The sequence below is a fragment of the Eutrigla gurnardus genome (assembly GCF_963514095.1).
Source record: "Eutrigla gurnardus genome assembly, chromosome: 18".
NCBI classification, from domain to species: domain Eukaryota; kingdom Metazoa; phylum Chordata; class Actinopteri; order Perciformes; family Triglidae; genus Eutrigla; species Eutrigla gurnardus.
The window spans coordinates 13,703,575-13,723,965 of NC_139929.1; the positions used below are offsets into that span (position 1 = coordinate 13,703,575).

At 47.2% G+C, this 20,391-nt stretch overlaps 1 protein-coding gene across 6 annotated transcripts in view; it reads right to left on the minus strand.

The window, feature by feature from the left end:
- The window catches only part of LOC311029107 (partitioning defective 3 homolog), a 316,803-nt gene that overhangs the window by 74,059 nt on the left and 222,353 nt on the right, over positions 1–20,391 (minus strand). For all 6 annotated transcript variants that reach the window (XM_084034041.1, XM_084034046.1, XM_084034045.1 and 3 more), the window contains 2 exons: positions 20,015–20,246; positions 2,588–2,716 (listed from right to left, as the gene is read on the minus strand). In XM_084034041.1, coding sequence (XP_083890167.1) covers positions 2,588–2,716; positions 20,015–20,246 — 361 coding nt within the window. The remainder of the gene's footprint in view (positions 1–2,587; positions 2,717–20,014; positions 20,247–20,391) is intronic.

Below are 20,391 nucleotides of genomic sequence, written 5' to 3' on the forward strand. Positions count from 1 at the left end.
CGGTGTGCGAGTACAAGGAGAGTGGCGGCGGAGTGCTGGCTGCTGATTAGAAGCCAACCGGAGCCAAGCAGATAAGAGAGAATAGACATCATAATCAGCTGCCAGAGAGAAAGAAAGAGAGAATGGAGTTCAGTTCAGGCGGAAAATGAAGAAGGAACATTGTCAGGTTGTCTTTGTGTGCTTCTTTTTTTTTGACCAAGGAAATATAGTTCCAGGGCTAGCATGTGCAGCGATAAGTCGGAGACTGATAGAAGCTCCACCAACACCCCCACGTCTCTATCTGCTCTCCCCCATGGCCTTGCATGAATGAGGGCCGCGGCCACAGAATCGGCTGCTCTCCAACCCAGCCGAGGTCCAATCAGAGAGCTTGTTGTCTCCACAATCCTCTCAGCGGGAGCCAATCAGATAGCAGCGTCTTTGGCGCTGTCCACAGGCATAAAGAGGTGCGGTGATGGCTGGTGCCACTGCTGCCCCGAACAAAGATTTAGATCAGCCGAACCACAGGTTCTAATGTGGCTTTGATGAGACATGAAACAGTCAATCACAGGAGCCGGGGAAAAACAAATGCAGCTGATAACCGCTCTTCATCAAGTGGATGCTCTACACTGTGCTCGAGCAGCCAAAGTTGTAGAAACTCTCCATATACTGGCTGACAAGATATCAAAGGAGAATAACATTTTTACCAAAAAAAAAAATAAGTGTGTTCTGTCTGCAAGGGCTGCAGGCCAAAGCACAAATTGCATGAATCACATCAAGGTCAGAGTTTTAAATGCATAACCGTATTTATAACCAGCCTTATTGCAGGGTAAAAAGGGCAGGTTTTTATGAATTAATCTGTCTCACCTCCTCGCTGACTCCTATTTTAATCGCTAAAAGCCCCTGTCAAAACCGTCTGCTTGAATTAATGATCGTTAATGTCAGACTTTGGCTGCGGCCCATCCCGGGTCGGGCCGACACATAGGGGCCCGGCTGCCGATTGCCAGCGTCGGAGACCAGCTACCGTTCGATCCATAATTCCATAAACGCACTCTGAAATGGTCCTGCCTCCGTGGCGGAATTCTAATCAATCAGAGCATGTGCCTTAAGCAGACGACTAAGACAATCAAACGTAGCACCTCGGGAGTGTAACACATAGTGCTACCAAAAAAAAATAAAATACAAGAAGTAATGGATTTCTAAGCTGTCGTCCTGCTGAACCCCAACGCTTTGAATATCGACTTGTCTTCATGGCAGGTTGGTTTATTATTACCTACCGCGATTTCCCTCAGGATTCCCTTTCCATTAACTGAGGGACAATCCTGGCCCGGCTGAGTGATGGGATTTGGGAACAGGTACAAAAGGAAAGAATTAGGTTGCCCTCATGCGCAGGCAGCTGGCCCCGGAGCTCACACATGCAGAACGGACACAAACAAGACAGGGAATGAGAACGTGCTGCGAGACCAAGTAGCAGACAAAGAAATGGGGCGACGGCGGCGAGAGAAGAAGAAGAAGAAGTGGGATTTAAATGGTGTGTGTTTGTTGGGGAGGGGAGGGTTGTGAGGGCATGTACTCTACATATCTCATGCCCACTGTGTGCCTGTGTTGATTCCGCTGCTTAGCATGACAGCCGTCTGGGAGCCTCTCAAAGGAGACGGATCTGGATGGAGAGCCAGGCCCGCCGGTCTCCAGGGTGCACTGAGGGAAATGTGTTGGGCCCTCCGCCAGAGGGGTCCGTACCCTCGGCGGAGGAGACCATCACTGCAAGTCATAGTTGAATACCAAAAAGAAATGTGGTACAGCTTTTTGAGCAAGGCCTCCAGATGTTCCATTCAGGAAGGAAGGGGGGGCCTTTGTGAGTTTGTTTTTCTTTGTGTGCAACACTTGTTTGTGGTAGTGTGCATTTTCTACATGCCTTCCATCCTCCTCTCCCTTCGCCGTAAGAGGGAGCGGTATCAAGCCCTATTGTTTCTATTCAATTAGCTGTCATTACCGACGGCAGTTTGATTACTGAGTTCATTTGGCTGCAGGAGAACAATGGAGGCAGCAAGCTGTCTTTTCATTCTCCCGGCCACCAGCATTGTCCTCCCCGCTGGAGAGAATTAAATGGGGCTTGTCTGTGAGGGATGAGGCGCACGCGGCGAAAACCGATGCCTCGCCTGATTCTCCTGGACGTCCTGATGTCCACAAACACCAGAGGACACGGAGCCAAGAGGGGTGGATTAAAAGGAACAGCGTATTCTTGAGCGATTAACAACCTGGGGGAGCTGCAGGAGAAGACAAACGCGGAGCTACATCGATTTCACTATTATAATGAGCACCATTCAATCATGCCAAATCCACGGGGGCCTACGAGCACCATTAAGAGGTCAGCGCCTCTGAATGGCTCAGGCAACAACAATCCATAAATGATCTATTTAATGTACTGATATAAAAGAAAGGGACATTTCACAAATTGACATCGGAGTACTTTCCCAGAATTTCCCATCCTTGCTCTGCCATTTTGCTAATTAGGTAGTTTGCTAATTTTCCGGTCAGCGACGTTTTCTTTTATTTGTTCAGCCTAATTGTTTAGGCTTTTAGCGAGCCAAGGCTCTGTCTGAGCACTCACCTCTCTTGTTCCAGCCTCATCCGCAGGGTCTCCTCCTCTGACGCCTGCATGTCCTCCGCTTTAGATTTACTGGAGCCCTTCCTTTCCATCTTGTTTCCCGGCCCCTCGTCCTTCCGGTGCTTTCCGAACCTGGGCAAAGGAGAAGGGCAAAAACGATTTAATTGAGGCCCAGACTTTAATCATTTCTAACCCAATATGTTTTTTTTTTTTTCTACAGCAGCATATCTCTTCTTCGTTCAGGTGAAATACTCTGTAGGAAATTAAAGTGTCAAACTGTCAAAATCTTCAGGCCGGTATTTTACTGGGGAAGACAGCTCGGGAGGAGTCTCCCTGGGTTCGTTATTGAAAGAATAACTTGGCCTTTTTTATATGAATGCCATCAAAATGCATCAAGCCATATCAAAACATAACTCAATGTAGTGATTTCCCTCTTTGCAAAGTCTCCATCCAGGGCAGCAGAATGTTTGAAAAGTGGAAAATGGCAAACACCCCCCCCTTTTTTATCTTTTTTACAAGAGAGGATGAGCTCCCCGTTTCCTCCCTGAGCTGTAGAGTTCCGTTGGAGTGATGGCAGCAGTGACAGCTCATGATTTAGTTGTGAGCGAGGAGGGAACAAACTGCCTGCAACCAAGCAAAATGTAAGCAGAGGAAACGGCCCGAGCTTCGCCGCTATCATTTGTAACTTTCTCGGCAGCGTCGCAAACTTTTACATTTTAATGGCGGGAGTGACACACCGGTGGCGGTAAATCTCTTACAGCTTTACAGCGAGGTGAAAATAAGCCAAGCCAATGATCGTAAATTCCTCGGGTCGGCTGAGCTCGGTGCCGGGCGGATAAATGAGGAGAGACTCTAGGTGGTGGAGGGGTGTGAGAAAATGATGAGCAACGGGGAAAAAAGAAAGGAGGCATGCAGTTGACAGGGAGTACAGTACATTTACACACCTACACCCACCCACACACACACACAAACTATATGGACAACTCTATTAATTGACTCCACTGGCTGAGACTTTATGACTCATTCACAATGTGCTTGTGAATAACATTAAGAGCAGCTGTCAACTTTACACATGTGTGACCGATTCAGAGATAACGGATGAGCTCATGAAATTATGATGTCATGTCCTGCTGCTCCACAATGACGCCAGCTGTGGAGGAAGTGGAGGAAGGACAGGATACAGAACAAGGAAGTGGTACAGACAGATATCCAGGAAGTGCATTTGATGGCCATTTCATACATGGAGATAGATGCACATCTGTGCACCACATGCAGGAGATACAGTTTTACTGTCTTTGGTCTACTTAGACCATGTGTGTGGTTTCCAATATGTCTGGGCATGCAAAGTCTAATTAAATATGTCTGTGTTTAATATGATAATACAAATAAACTATTACCACCTTGGGGTAAAGTTGCAGTTTACATCCATGTACGTCCAAAATGCCATCAATTCATGAAGGCATGTGTTACGGCTATAAAACGTGTTTCGTTAGGTCACAGTGACCACCAAATTCCAATTGTTCAACGCTGAGCGGACGTTTGGGCCAATTTTGAAGAAATCCCCTGCAGGCTTTCCGGGGATATTGTCTTAACAAGAATGGTACGTATGGATGGATGGAAAACATAATGCCTCTGGCCACGGCTGTCACCAGCATGGAAGGCAGAAACATAGAGATAATATGCAATTCTTTACTGCTCTGTAAAGTATCTTAGGAAAGTTGGAGAGATTATGGAAGGGACAGATATCTGGGTTTTCCAATGTTAATTATGTGTTCTGTTTCATATGTTTCAAATGTGAAAACGGTAAACCCTGTACGTTTTCATGCTTTTTTTAGTCGGGTAAAAACAAGGTAATGAGAAAACATCACACAAGCATGAGGACATGTGAGACGTGAGGGGAAACTCAATAAATCTAATCACAGAAAAAGACTGCATTTCTATTGACGGTTTACATAACATAACTCGATGTTCTTGCATCGTACACACTGACATTGATTATGATGTTCCACATGGGCTTTTTTTTTTTTTTGTTGAGCGGTCTCGTTCAATTTCAGACAGAGCAACAGCAGAAAGCATTAAGATCTGCAGTCTCGCAGCCCCGCGGTGCTTCAATCCCAGTTTATTTTTACCTTCCTCATAGCCGAGCTTCATTTGACAGTTTGAAAACTTTCTCCCAACAACTGAAAAAAAAATGACATCAGACAAGGTTGACTCTGGGCCGGTGGAAGTGAATATATTCATGAAATGGGAGACTGTTTCCCTGGCGGATGTTTATTATTCTACTTTACATTAAAAGCAGCCAGGACCTTTGTGCAAATTGTTTCTCTTTGGTCGTGGCTGCTTTGGAATCGTAATGTTCTGAATGTGCCGCGGCCTGCGAGGACATTCTGCTCCGTGGTTCAGCAGAGATCCCAGGAGGAGCCATGGGGGCGATATGTGGGTGCTTTGGTAGCACAGATAGCATACATTACCTGATTAATTAATCAACAAATAGCTCTAGTACGGCATACAACTCTGGGCTGGGGCTGAGAATGCTAATAATAGTGAGCGTGCTATCTATCACCAGGGCCGGTGACAGCGTCCCTCGCCTCACTTCAAGGACTTTCATTAACTTGCTGAGGAAAATTCACCTTCCTCTTTTCCTCTTCCAATATTTCCTCCCCCAGTCTCTTCTTGCTCAAAAACACGAAATAACCTGAGGGGAGACAAACTTCTGCCCTCAACTTTTTTTTTCTTCTCCTGGATCAACATCAATACATTGAGGGATTTGGTATAGTGAAACATATTGGCGGATTAGACTGAGCAGGACCCCGGGCATGCAGCAGCTCCCGTTTGAAAAGGCTATTCCCCCATCGCTGGTGGCCTGAGAAGGAGGGCCCACATCAAAGCAGAGGCGGAGGAAAGGGACGATACTACCAGAGCTATTAGAAGGCCATCGGGACGCTCGCCGGCTCACAACACGGCTCTGCCCTTCACGTGAACAGCTTGAGCCCTGCCGGTGGGGGCCGGCGTGGAACACAGGATTAGCCAACAAACCTCCTCTGACGCACAAACCCCAGTGTAATATTCCGACACTCAACATTTTCACAGCAGGAAAATACAGAAATCTCTGCTACCAGTGTGTATAAAAAACTGCAAACTATATTGACTTTCATACCTGTCTCTGGAAGATAAGTGTTTCATTTGAGAAACGAAGGGAATCCAATAAAAAACAGTAATGATTTGGAGTTAATCAGTGTCGGCGAGGGGGAGAAGAAACTCGGCCGTTTCTCTAAAACTCTTGAGCCTGTATTGGCACCTTGGCATTAATCAGGGCTGGCATCGGGATGGTTGTATTGAGAGTGAGGTTGATGAGGCTTGATAATAAGATATTGATTGGCAGCAGCAATTCACTGCTAGAATGACAATGGAGTAACTACAGTATACCTTGCAGTTTGGGAAAGAGAACTTTTTGGGCCCAAAAGTCTGACCAGTTTGCAATGTGGCTGCAGTTATAATCACAACCCGTGAAGATTGATGGCATTATTTATGATAACATATTATTATAAACTTTAAATGGAATTTATTGACCTGGCAAAGAAAAATCGTAATCACAACCAAAACTTAACTAATCTTTGAATTAAGATTATCCTGTTAAATAGCTGTCTGAAATGACTTGCAATGGCCACAATTTGAGCAACAGCTGGACTTGACATCTCCATTAAAGCCAGGTAAACAATGATACGCCATTTACATCCTCATAAAGCGCTGATTTGATTTTTCTGCTCTCAGTCCAGCAGACCGAAGCTCTGTTTAATGATCCGTTCCTAAGCATCCATCTCACTGTGGCGGACAGCAAGGGAAGAGTGATGAATACACAAATGATGCAAAATGGGCCCTCGAAAGACAAAGAACGATGGCGAGGAGAGATGGAGATCACAGAACAACCACCTGGCCCGGGTGGAAAGACATTCGGTCGCGATAACGGGAGCACAAAAACAATAATTTGATCGGGAGGATAGCCGTGAACGCAGACAGATGCGGGGAATATTTATGACCTTTAGACTGCGTTCAAAGCTCGAGCTGCTCCGTGCCATTCATCACCGCTCGACTCCGATAATGTCTGATTGGCCATCAAACCTCATTCGCTTGGCGCGTAATCTAACATGCGTCAGTCATAATATATGCTTTATTAATGGTATGACTGCCACTGATGCGATGAAACATTGAGAGCAAAATGGAAGTGTTCCATCAAAGTGTCATGACTTCTGCTGACTGCCTCCTCATAAAGTCGGATGTTTTCAAATACCGCTGCACATCAGGCATAGCCCTATAGCTGGCTTTGTTGCATGTGTCTGCTTTGACTATAAAAGAAGTCAGTAAATAGGTACTCCATTCAATATGATGCATCCTCATATATCACAGAAAGCAGAAGGGTTTATACCACGAGCAGCTGATGCCTCATACATCATCTTTATCGATTTACAGGGTAATAATACTTCAAGGCTGCAGCACAACAGGGGGAGTAAAAAGTCAAAGACAGAATTTCCAAAGAGGGAGGAAAAAGTAAATTATGCAAAGCCGCAAAGCCAGTTTGATTGTTACAATCATTTAATCTGGGGAGTCGACTTGAGAGAAGCTAATCTGTTTTGACATCTTCTGCGGGGAATTTGTGGTTTTTGCTCACAGGAAGTTGCTGACTGAGAGAGAGAGAGGACAGCAGAAATAGCTGTCTACTCCTCCTCCTGAAATATTTGCAGGGATGTGATGGACCACCTGGTTCAACCTCACATATGAGGCGTAGAATTAGTCAAATCTGCAAATGGAACAGGTGAGCCAAAAAGAATATAAAAAAAGCACTGCATCTATTCATTTGAGTAAGTGATGAGACGATAATTTCAAGGGCAGACAGAGAGAATCATTACGGTTTCTGCTCGGCCAACCCGAAAGTTAATCCAAATCTCCCGGGGCGAAGTCTCCCACAGACGTCTCATGTGGTGCCTGAGCCCCCCCTTCTCCCAAAAACTGTATTTGTCGCAGTCAGACGGAAAATAAATAACTATACTTTCACCCACTCATGGCGATATTTAAAAAACACAGTAAAACACTTTATTTTTCCTCTCTGAGGAGAATCAAGAGACATTATTATTATTATTATTATTATTATTGAAAAATAATAAAATAATTAAAAAGCACACAGCAGAATGTTGGCTCCAGCCCACAGACACATCTTTTTTCCATCTTCTCCTCTCCCTGTCCAATGCAAGGGTATGATTTCAACACAGTGCTTCACCTGGGGCACAATCCTGACAGTGGCATGTCATTTTAATAGCGCATTGTTAGGATGGCACGGCTGTCGGATTTGTCTGTCCTCCTCGCTAGCTGAGTGTTGTTGCAGCTGTGGCGAGTAAACACTCTCTTACTGGGGTGAGACTTGTAAAAAAAAAAAAAAAAATCCAATAAGACAGTCAGAGAAAGAAAAAGGAGGAGAGGTGTTTTTTTTTTTCCCCTCCCTTCCCCGGGAATCACACTGTGACCCAGCGATCGTTAACAGGCATTAAAGGGACATTCGTTATTGCCGAGTGGCCTCGGCGTTATGTCCCCACCGCTGGTTTCCAGGGACACCCACCCCAGAGAGGGTCGGGAGGATGTCCTCCTGTCGTTCATCCAGCCTCCAGCCACCGCTAGCCGATTATCTGCCTCCCCGCGGAACTCATTATCCACAACCTGTAATGTCAGTCAGCGCTTTTCCTGCTCAGCCAGACCTCTTTCACACTCGAATCTACAATGTGATGCATCCTGAGAAAAAGGCACACTGAGATTCATCAATGGATGTGTAAGACAAGGTAGCACCCCTCTGGCTTCACATCATCTCGGGGTTCATCACATGGAATGCCCCTTCAAAATAACACCACCCTTAATGCAGTCGCACATCCCACTGCCTTTTACAGAGACTTTGCCCCATACAGGTCACAGCGAGATATGCCATCTCTGAGCTCTCACCTCATTGGACAAGGGCCGGCGCACACTGAACCAATCGATTTACTCCTGAGGAATGGAGAGGAGGGGGGCTGTTGTTGATTGGCTGCAGCTCCGGAGGGGAGCAAGGCCTAATTTCTTCCAGCAATGGTGTGAAAAGTGAAACAGTGGGGAGAGGGACGGGGAGGACGGGGAGGACGGGAGTCGAAATGGTTCATGGCGGGTGGGGGAGTAGCGTGTCCCGCACCGTGGAGGCATGACATGCATTTATTCATGACATGAGGCCCGGCCCCAGTAGGGGGGACAGCGCCACGGTCGAGACGGAGGTAAAATGATTCTCGCCAGATCCCTCTACGCCTCTCGGGTCTCCCAGCTGAGCGGAGACGACACCGGGATGAGGGATGTTCCCTCGCCGTGACGCTCTACACGGTCATGGCAAAATAATGGAAAAGTATTTACAAGTATATGACTTGTATGCCATCTCACATCATTTCATTTAAATTGTTTTTTTTCCCCCTCAACAAATATCGCCCACCTCCACCTATTTACCATAAAGGAGTTATTGTATGGAAATTAAGATTTTCTGGTAGAAATACTCATGCATGGAAATTCTTGCCTTTTCTGGAAAAAGTTTTCAGTCTTAAATTGATTTATTTTCCTGCCGTGTCAGTCAGCATTCCCTGTTATTTCTGCAACTCCGTATGAATGTAGCTCCCTTGCTTGTTTTTCTTTCGAGACATTCATTGAGTCTGTCTGTGTGTCCAACGGCCTGATCAACAGCTTCATCCCACCGCTGGTCTAGTTGTTAGGAGACAAAACTAACAGAGCATAAGACTAAAGTAAAAATGTGTGGGGCTATTTTTAGGTGGTATCCCATCCTACTGGTATTTCATTGTACTGTTTGTTTGTGCCATTATGTGATCGTGTGTGGAGGAGGGTACGGTAGATTTTCAAAAATTCAAAAACAGACTTAATCCGCTCTCATTAAGAAATGTTCTTTCTAGCCGCAGAGACGAGACAGAAGTCAGACACACAGCGAATGGCTGGGGGTGTTCTCTGCTTTTAAACCAACAACTATCAGTATCAAAGCGGCCGTTGAATGAACTGAATGAGCGTACGTAAGTGTGTGGGAAGGAGAGTCTGAATGTCTGTCTCCAAATAAAAGTTCTTGCATGCGGGAGTGTGTGTTCGCAAGATGAAAAAACAAAACAAGAAACGGCATTCATCTGTTTGCGCTGTGTGCCAATTATTCATATTTAAGCAATAGCAGGTGCTCTAAAGCGTGTGTGTGTGTGTGTGTGTGTGTGTGTGTGTGTTTATCTATATATGTGTGCCCGTATATCATGGGACAGCTTGGCTCTTCCATATTTCAAACAGCCTGTGCGATACAAAGGACAGGGCCCAGCCCAACATGATTGCCTTTAATGTTTCACATAAATCACTGAATTATTGTGTGTGTGTGTGTGTGTGTGTGTGTGTGTGTGTGAGGGGGGGGTTGTGCACACACTCTGAGGAACGTTTCAAAACCCTGACACCTCTGATTAAAGCCTCTCATTATCACACAAATAAACAGTCCAAACACATTCATGCATCCATTTGTTAAAGTGTATGAGCGCAGTGGAGAGGGAGTTTCTGAAGGGCAATTTACATCAAAACACTTGAGCAGCTCGGAGGGAAGTTCAGGTGCTGTGCCTTGTGTGTGTCTGTGTGTGTGTGTGTGTGTGTGTGTGTGTGTGTGTGTGTGTGTGTGTGTGTGTGTGTGTGTGTGTGTGCGCATTCTGATCCGGTAAAGTCAGTGTAATTTCCACCGCTGACATTTTTATCACTCACAATCAATCCGCACGCTTTCATCCTCTCCTTTTATGTAAAAGCAGACGAACCAAATGCCGTGGCGAGCCACAACCCGTGCAGAGGCAGACTCACACACCGCTGATCTCACATGCTCATGTAGATGTACACAGTCACATTTGGCTAATGCTTAGCCGGCCTAGCCCACACACTCACATGCAGGGATGGAGGGATGGGGAGGGATGGGGAGGGGGGGGTGCCGTGGTCCCTCAGTGGAAGAGCTACAGTAGGTGGCTCAGGCTGTGACCTAGATACAGTATGGCACACTGCATTCCTAATGGGCCATTTTGATCACTGCCACTCTCTGTGTCCTCCGCTAGGCTGCTGCCGCATGCCTCACACACACACTCACACACACACGAAAAAACCCTCAGCATTCAACAAACAGTACTGAAGTCTGCTCAGCTCTTTTAATGATAAAACCATGATTGTGCATAGAAGTGCCACAGCAGAGGAGAAAAAAAGGCAGCTCGGACTTGGGAGGAAAATAGCAGCAGTGCAGAAACTCCCAGGGATCAGAGACTTCCACCGATAATAGATAGTGATGTGTTTACGGCTGCGTTCACCTCGTACAACCCAGCAGGCCGTGTGCTGTAGGTGAGAGCTTATTGTCATGATGCAAAATTACCTCATGAATTCATTTCATTTGTCAAGCTTCTCCTCTGTTTTGATAAACCTGGCCTCCCGCGGTTAGTTCCCCAACTCATTTACATGCTGATGAGTCTGGAGACGGGTGCGTTTTGCGTCGCAGAAAAGCCCGATTTCCAAGGCGCTCACCTAAAGGACAGGCGAGGGGAGAAGTGAGGCAGGTCTCCTGTCTCGTATATGTCAGACTTTGAAATACAGGCGTGGACACAGAGCGGCCCAAGCGGAGCCGCTGATCCGTGATATACATCCTTCCCAGCATTCAGAGGGAGACGGGAGAGGTCTTTCTGTCAATGCCACAATGAATCTCCAGGGCAGCTGGGAAGGAGGAGGGAAGAGGGATATAAGGAAAGAAAGAGGGCGGGAGTGACAGTAATTGTGAGTAAAGTGGGGATGAGAGAGAATAGGAGCCTCATGGATTCTCAGGGATAGTGACTGTACATCAAGCAGGTTGAATAAATAACCCCGGGCACTCCTCTTCGGCCTACTGTTGGATCAAACTGCTGCTTCTCCGAAGCAATATACGGAAAAAAATTACAAGAACATCAGTAAGTCAAATTAAAAATGCTGCGTGTAGCATTTTTGAAGTCATGAAATCATTTATAAAACCTCAGAGCAATTACTGTAAACAAATGAGACAGCGGGATCAATGAGATAATTTACAGCCTCGACCCACCTCCGTATCACATTTCAGATTGCAGACATCGAGTGGGTTATCTGCTATTTCACAGCACAAAGGAAACTGGAAGGAGGTGGCTTTTTGGAAGGGGTCACTCACACACATAAAATATGATATAAGGACTGCCTTGGTTACAACGCATGCTGTATTAATGCACCGTCCTGGGTTGGTTGATTCTAGCCTTGGGACCTTTGTTGCACGCCCCTCATTTCTACACTGTCCTCTGGATAATAAAGGCGAAAAATGCCCCAAAAATATATTTCAACTGGTCAACAAAGAGAGAAAAGCTTCCGATCAAAGATGAAACAGTTGAGAAACCAACTCACACCAGACAACGACATTCCTAATTGTCAATTCAGCAAAAATCCAGATTACATTCAGTGTTTTTCATGTCCAATGCCAAGATTTTTTAGAAGCCTCACTTTCCACAACATAAGCCTGACCTCCAAACCCTAACTTTCCACCTCCTGAACATTTGCATTGGATGTGCTTTAAATCAGAAGATGCAGAACTGTCCGATATGGATATATTTACTACATCTACTGAGCTATGCAGCTGAGATATGCATATTGTTTAAGCCTATAATGATTGAATAAAGAACCAGACTTAGCTGGAAATATCAACTGGCCTTTATCTCCTGTTGTGGACAGTTCAGTCCATGGAAACACACTCCTCCCCCTCCGTGCTCTCTCCAACGGGAGGGGGCCAAACAGCTCACACATCCTAGTATGGCAGTGAGAGGCCAATTAAGATTCCTTCATGACAAACATCGTGATCCAACCATGAAAAGAATCTCCATTTCTCTGACACTCACAAAAGACAAGAAAAAGAAGAGGGGGAGAGAAAGAGAGGAGTGAAAACGCAGGAGGAAAAAAAAAAAATAGACAATTTCACTTTACATGCCGAACACATGTCGAGCCACTGACAGAACAAGAGGAATGCGGTTCCTGGCTTTAATTGGTTGCCTTTGATGGAAATCAGAAGTGTAATTCAACATCGATTGATATTACCTTTGTAATTCAAAAGCAATTTTCCATCTTTTATCTTCCTTGCCGTTGATGTGATTGTTTCTCTCCCACCACTCACATGGTGAGGTGTGTGCACACACCAGCGGGTGGGAACCCACCGGATGGGAAAGGTCATTTCAGCCAAAGGCCTCGATTTCATTACATGCTAAGCCTTGTGGATGGCTGAGCAGACTAGCAATGAGTGGTACTGTAGCAGACAGCCCCCTTCATTTGCATAGCACATAGGGGGAAATAAATAGGTTCTCCCGTGTGCATCTCTCACCTCTGTCTCTGTAATATCAACCATGCTTTGCATCTCTAATTCAACGTATACTCCCCCCCCCCCCCCCCCTCCTCAGACCAAAACATACATTTGATATGGTTTGTTACTGCAACATTAGCGATTCATTTATACTATTTACAAAAACAAAACGGGATTGTGCCGTTCTCAGATCTCCGTACGTGTTCTTAATGTTCTCTCATTATTTCCAAATCCGCCTCTCCTCGGAGAATCGACTCGCATTGGAACGCGCTTTTCTCCGATTGATCAAAGAGATCTGTGCCAGGGTGGGAAAAAAAAAGAATAATAACATCAAAGTGGAATCCAAGTGTCTCAAAGTGTGAAAAAACAAATATCAAACGGAGAGGGAGGAAGTTAAGAAACATCCGACGGTTTTCTGTTTGGAACATGGAGGCTGATGAAAGGAGAGGGCTTGGAAGGGGGAGAGGGGGGAGGAACATGAGGAAGATAGCTGAGAAGGAGAAGGGAGAACATGTGGAAAGAGGAAGATAGCCTTGGGTTTCCGTCGGCTGGTGAGGGTGGACTCCACCGGGGTTGGATCATTAGTAGTCACAGGCCTTGTAAAGTATGGAGGGGTGCACTGCTACACTTAATTTGAGCTCTTTAATAACACACTTTATGAATTCAGTCATGTTTGCAGCCCTCTGCCTGAGACACAGCGTGAGAGACATCGGTGTATCTCATTTCAGGCCGACAAGATTTCAGATTCAATTAACTCCGGCGTGCAATGCCACCTCTCCTCACACACACACACACACACACACACACATGCACCGCCTCCCCACTTCTCCCCATGCTTCAAGGTCTATCTCGGAGCACTGCGTGATCATTCTAAACCTAATTACTTCAGGGCTGTCTGATGCAGGCACAGCGCTGCCCAATCACATTTGCATCGAGTGGCCAAAAGCAGAGGAAGTGCGGCCGGACAGTCAACCCTCCCCCCTCCCGCCATCTCTCGTCCTTGCATGGTGGCTGATGTCGTAGAGCATCCCTCCCCCCTCCTCCACCCCATCGTTCAACCCCCCCCCCTGCGTCTAAATGCTTCACCTCGCCTTAAATTGACAGTGACATCCAATTTTTTGACACCAGACAAAAAGCTTGGCAGTTCTTGCCTTAACCTGCCGAACAGAAGAGCTTTGTTGTTCCACTGTTTTCGTCTCCCGTCACTGCACTCTATGACAGTGGCGCTAATCTTCTCGGTGGGGGACTTTGTTGTTTTGCCCCCGCTGGGCCTCTTTGGTCCGTGATTGGCAGGAGAGTAATGGTATTTCACACTCCGAGGACATTTTTGTGATGGAGTCCAGAGTTCACCCCCCAAAAATTACCCCTTTTAAGTCTTGGCAACTCGCACCAACTATGGAAATGCAGGGGGGGGGAGAGGGGGGGAGTTGAAAAAGCTGCCCCCCCTCTCTGTATAGTGGCCCTCAGTGACATGATATTTCTTTTAGCCGTGCAGGCAGCTGGAGGTGATATTGAGGTATGACTTTGCACTTGGCAAAGCTGCCAAAAGCTGCCAGAGTTCACTACTGAGTTCTGTCTGAAATATTAATACATGATGGGAAATATCAGTGGCTCACTTTGCTTTTGTCCACTCCATAGGGAGGTCAAAGGTCATGGTCAGCAGCACTAAAGCACCCTTAAAGCTGACAGGAAGTCACTCTGTAGTTCACAGGCACTTCAGAGGAATGAATCTTTGCCCAGAATAGAAAAGAAACATCTCCAATCATTTATTTCCTGTGTTTTAATGTATGGCCTTTCTCATATTCGTCACATTATCCCAGCTTCCAGTCATTCCCATATACAATCTCAAGCTTGATGCTGTGGCCCTGTGCTTGCCTTTACTACCTCTCATGAGTGAGGCAACAAAACAAGAACAATTATCATTTTCTCTCAGATTACACTCAGCAGATGTCAGCGCCCACATGTGGAGGCAGCTAATTGCTGTCTCCAAATCAACTGTGGCGTAGTACTACAAGCATATGTGCACCTTGTGTGTGCGGTGCCGGGGGGGGATGGATGTGCGTGAGGCGGGAGCGTGCGTGTTGATCCGTCAGGCACGCCTCCGGTCAGTGTGTGTGTGTATGAAAAGCCGGGCTAATGCATGTGTCATGTCGGTGTACTGATGATCCAGCCGGCTTACCCGCCATCAGCTGTTCACACCCACACGAGCAGAAAGAATCATGCGGTACGAAGACACGGAGCGGCGCCGGAACACGCCAACTACCCACTCTCATGCTACACACGAGGCAATCTCTCGTTCACGGCATGGCATCCATATTCTAGGCATGCTGGATTATGGAAACGTGCATGCAAACAAACACACACACGGAATCGCACTCGTGCCAATCCCCCATCACTCCGCTGCTCCCTGCGTGATTCCACACTGTGTAAGTATAATAAAGATTGAAGGACGGACAGCGTCCCTCCACTCCGGCTTTCACTTCTTTCCTGTCCTCTCCACACCCCTCCCTCCCTCCCTCCCACATCCCTCTGTGTTGCCTTGAGTGGGGCTGCATCTGGAGGGAGGAGCAGACAGACGTGGTCCCCGGGGTGATGGAGCAGTGGAGGGGTGATGGGGGATGCGTGGCTGTCACACCGAGCAGCGTGAGGCATGCCACTTATCAGATTGGTGGATAGGGTGCGTGAGGGGGGGTTAAGGGTGACTGCGTGTGCGGGTGAGGAAGCACCAGGGACAAAGGGGGTGAGGGTGATGCCAGAGTCCATTAACACATCTTTTTATCCGCGCACGCAAACATGCATGACGCCCGCACACGCATGCAAATTAAAAATGAACACACAGACACACAAAATGTACAAAATCACCAGAGACCCCCCCCCCCCCCCCCCCCCAGGCAGACAGTAGCCCGATGCCGTGACTGCCGCTGTGAAAAGCTCCCTTCTTTTCTCATTCCCCCTCTCCCTTTCCTTTTCATCCTCCTTTCCCACTCTCCCTTGGTGCCCCAGTTCACTCCAGTGCACACGCTCCCTCTCTCCTTCCACCCTCACCCAGTCCACCCCCCCCCCCCCACCCCCCCTACACCTCTCGGCCCCCCCATTCCCCATTCTAACCCTGACTTCTATTTTTGCAGCCTTCGCTCACTCCTCTCCATGCTGCTGTACTTCCTACAAAATAATGCATTTCCCTCCCTGATTTAGATGTAGAAATATTAATGCACACTCACACACACACACACACAACTTGTTTTGTGTGCACAAAAAATGACGATGGAATGCCAAAAATGTCCATCTTAAAGTCTAAATAACATGCAACACTTCATGTAAAAAATGGAACTCTCTAATAACGAAGTCAGGATGGTCAGCTTTTGTATGCGCACACACACACACACACACACACACACACACACACACACACAAACATATCAAGAGATGGAGATGGGGCTTTGATGGAGGAGGTCAGTCCCTCACAGAGCAGATAAACAACACCTCATTAGGCATGTTGAAGGGAGTCTTGCAGGCCCGGGCCTGGACATCGTTGTCTGCTAGCATGCTAACGCTGCCCTGGGCAACGCTCCCGACATATAAACAAACTTGATAGGATCAGAAAGTAATGATCACATGTTATCTAGTAGACTGGACGTGAATAATCACGTACAATGGTTTGCCCTCCTCTCTGCACCACTGGATGCAGACATGGACACAGTGATACGTGCATGCAGCAGACATCCTTGAAATAACAACGACGTCAAGCTAGCCCAGGGCTGGTATTCCATCCTATGCATGCATGCGCATTACTATCCATTCATAAGATTACAAGCTATTCATTACTGGATGATACAGTGGACCCCATATCACGCAGTGTGCCATCCTATAGGCAGTACAGTACCCAGAGAGGCTCTGCACTGCAGTTTCTTTGCTCGGGGCTTTAGGCAGTCAATTTTCTTTCCATCACACACTCGCACACTTTCACTCATTCTTGCACTCACAGTATTTATCTCACAGTCTCTCCCTCCCGCCATCCTCCCTCCGTCTCCTTATATTCGGCCAACCTCCTTCCTCCTTGCTCTGATGTTAATGCAGTCCCAATCAGGCTGTCCATTAAGCAGACGTGCACTACGCGTTCATCAGGCCGTCCAAAGGCCTGCGTGCAAATGAGCTCAAATTGCAGTGCGCTGCAAACTCCTTGAAATCTCCTCATCGGGAGAACGTGAGTGTGAGACATGCATGTTTGAGCAATGCAGGGGGAAAAAAGCGAGTGCCTGCCCCTCCATTTTATGCAAATAGAAACCATGGAGACGAGCGTTACAAAGGATTAACCCAATCAGGGTGCCTTTTTGATGTTTTGATGCAATGATGAGACACTCATATGTGAAACTTGCTGATGTAAAGTCTCTCCGTGACTCATAAGTCTGAGAGTGTGGAGTTACTGTCAAACTCATCTACAGTCAAACTTCTCCGTTCTGAAATCACTGTCAAAACTTTGGCAAGAATCGCTAAAAGTGCGAAACGCAACAGATCTCCCACTTTCCTTCCCTCTCCTCCCTTTTGATTGTGATTCATTTCACGTCGCTCTGCTTGATTCTTTACAAAAAACAGTTTGTTATTTTATCCGGCGGCACACGTTCCTTCTCACCTCAGTTCCTTGCCATCTCTCACTTTCCAAACCTGAACGGGGAGGGAAGAGGATGGAGGAGCTGTGCGAGTGAGAGAGCTGTCACAGATCTCAGGAGAGCATTGTCTGAGTCACTACTCCCTTTTAGACAGCCTCTTCATTGCGGAGTATTCCGCCGTTATTCCGCCGCATCGTTAGTCTAAACGCTTGCCGAGGTGGAAAGGCGTAACAGAATATTACGCCTCTGAGACGCCAACGGAGGTCGTCACAGAGCCGCATCAGAGGCGAGACGAGGCGATACGGCGTTCTAAGAAATATATGCATAGACATGTTTATGATGCACAGCATTTTGCTTGCGGTTGACGAGTCGTGCTAATATGCGAGATGAGGTAAAATTCCCCTTTGTAATTGTTTTGATGCATCGAGCTAATCAGATTTCTGACGCTCATTGAATACGTCACACGGCCGATGAGTCCAGACGAGACCGTGGCCGCGCTGTGGGACGTCTCACTCGTTCTGCAGGGCTGCTATCTAAATACAGACACCGGCATCACACTGCAAACAAACTTCTATCTAAACGCTCCGGTTCGCGGCATATTTTGACTCGCCTTTCCACCATTACAGCAGAATCGTCTGTCTAAACGGGGCTAACACGAGTAGGAGCAGCAGAAAGAAGGAAAGACAAACGCTTGAGAGCCGGAGAGCCCTGCTGGTTCAGAGGGCTGCCTCTTTGTATTCAGGAGGCGCGGGGGCCTGCCGTTAAATGCATGGTGAAAGGGGGGAGTGTCAGCGAGGCCTGCCGCGTGCCAACTCTTAAGTGGCGGTGGCACTCAAAGATAATGAAGAACGATGATGAGGCCGAGGAGGGCACGCCGCGGGCCCCCGCGCACAGTTAAAATCACCCGGCAGCCACCTATCGGGCTGAGCACACGCTCAGAAAGGTTTGCCAACGGCGATGATTGCATGTCAAACCTGTGGCTCAAATTTCCACTTTTCATTTACCATCCCAGCACACATCTCTGTGTGTGTGTGAACGTGTGTGTGTGTATACGCTCAAGACAGACTCCTCAGGCAAACACCTGGACCAATGATGTGGTGCTGCGTACTTTGCATGGACCAATCAGAGGGGACTACCCAAACTGCAGTCGATGACAGCTGTGTGACAATCGGTCGTAGAGGTCACCACAGAATATTTAAATACAGATATTTCTCATTCACTCTGGTGTTTCCATTTTCTATGTGTCTCCACATGTATACGTGCCCATGCCTGAGGCCGTATGTAGCCATTATGCATTTACACCACAGGAGGCAAAGACAGGGAAGGAACCCGAGAGTGCAAGTAATGGAAGATAAGCGAGCTCCCCGCGTTCTTCAATCGTGACCTCGAAACACACTTGTCGTCTTTTATTGTTCATTACCGAGCCGTGCGCCGCGATACGCTAACTAATCCCATTAAACTAATCCACAGGAAAACAACTTACGGCCCGCACCGCCTCCACCGTTAATTTATGCCGTATTCAAATGTGCATGCAATTGAAATAATTCATTTTCACTCCCCCACTCATTTCCTTGTGGCAGAGATACTGGATGGATCCCCGCAGGATGTGTATTTTGGGCTCTTTACACATTTCTCCTACTATTGTATGTTGTATACTAGTGTAGTTCCAAAATCACCATAATCGAAGAGTAGTAAACTTGAATAAATAAAAGGCAGTGGAATTATTTTCCAAGCTGGCAGACAAACCTAACAGCGGTGCCTGACCAACTTCCTGCTGTATGTGAGGCGATAACACAATATCGAAGACCTCCAGCAGGTGAGGGTGTTGATAAATTAAATAATTGGCACTAAAGATTTTCCCCCCCCTAATCTTAAAGAGGTTTTGAGAGCAGGATCATGCCCCCTCTCATGGTCTCCCAAGCTAGCCTGCCTCTAAAATCTTCCCCCTGAATGATGAGGCAGCCACTGAGGATACCAGCCACAGGCAACGATTCCAACCTGCAGTCGATATAATCATCTTCAAAGGTCTTTTATCCCCTGAACCACATCACAGCTCCCGCATTAGCACCCAAACAGGCCCTGAACATTGTCCGCTGGTTAACAAAATGCGCAGAGTGTTTGGATAGGAGGGACGCGCACACCAGATTATGAATAAAACATGTTGCCCTTATTAAAAATAATCTGGCTCAAAAGTGCCAGAGGCCCTCGAGGTCGATAACTCCCCCTCCCCTCCATCCCCTCCCTCCATCTCACCGGGTTCAAGGAGAGGGGTCCCTGATTAGCGCCGGCAACATCCAGAGAATGCATTCAAAGCGTGTGCGTCCAGTAAACGCGTTGAGTTGAATTAAATAGCGTTTTGTTGCTCGGGGCGACACAGGGGAGACTTTTTTGAGGATTCAGCGCTGAGCTCTGTCCTCTTCCTACCTGAACATCTCGCCCAGGCCCTTCAGCACGCCTTTCTTGGCTTTGTTCTTGTCCTTCTCCGTCTCTTTATCCTTCTCAGGTTTCTTCCTCTCCTTCCCTCCGACCTTGTCCCGATCTCTCGGTCTGTCGTCTTTGGAGAGGTTGCCGTTCAGCCCGGGGCCCACAATGAGGTCGCCGCTGGTGGACATGGACTCGCGACCTGATCGGGAACTTCCCTCGGTGTCCTCGTCCACTGGAGTGAAGAGATAAGGGACAAGGAGAGGGTGTTGGATGGAGATATTGAGAGGAAGACAGAACAGTAAACTCACACAAACACACAAAGGGGAAAGGAAAAAATAAATGGAAATGTAAAGGCAGGTACTTCCACTTGACTCCCT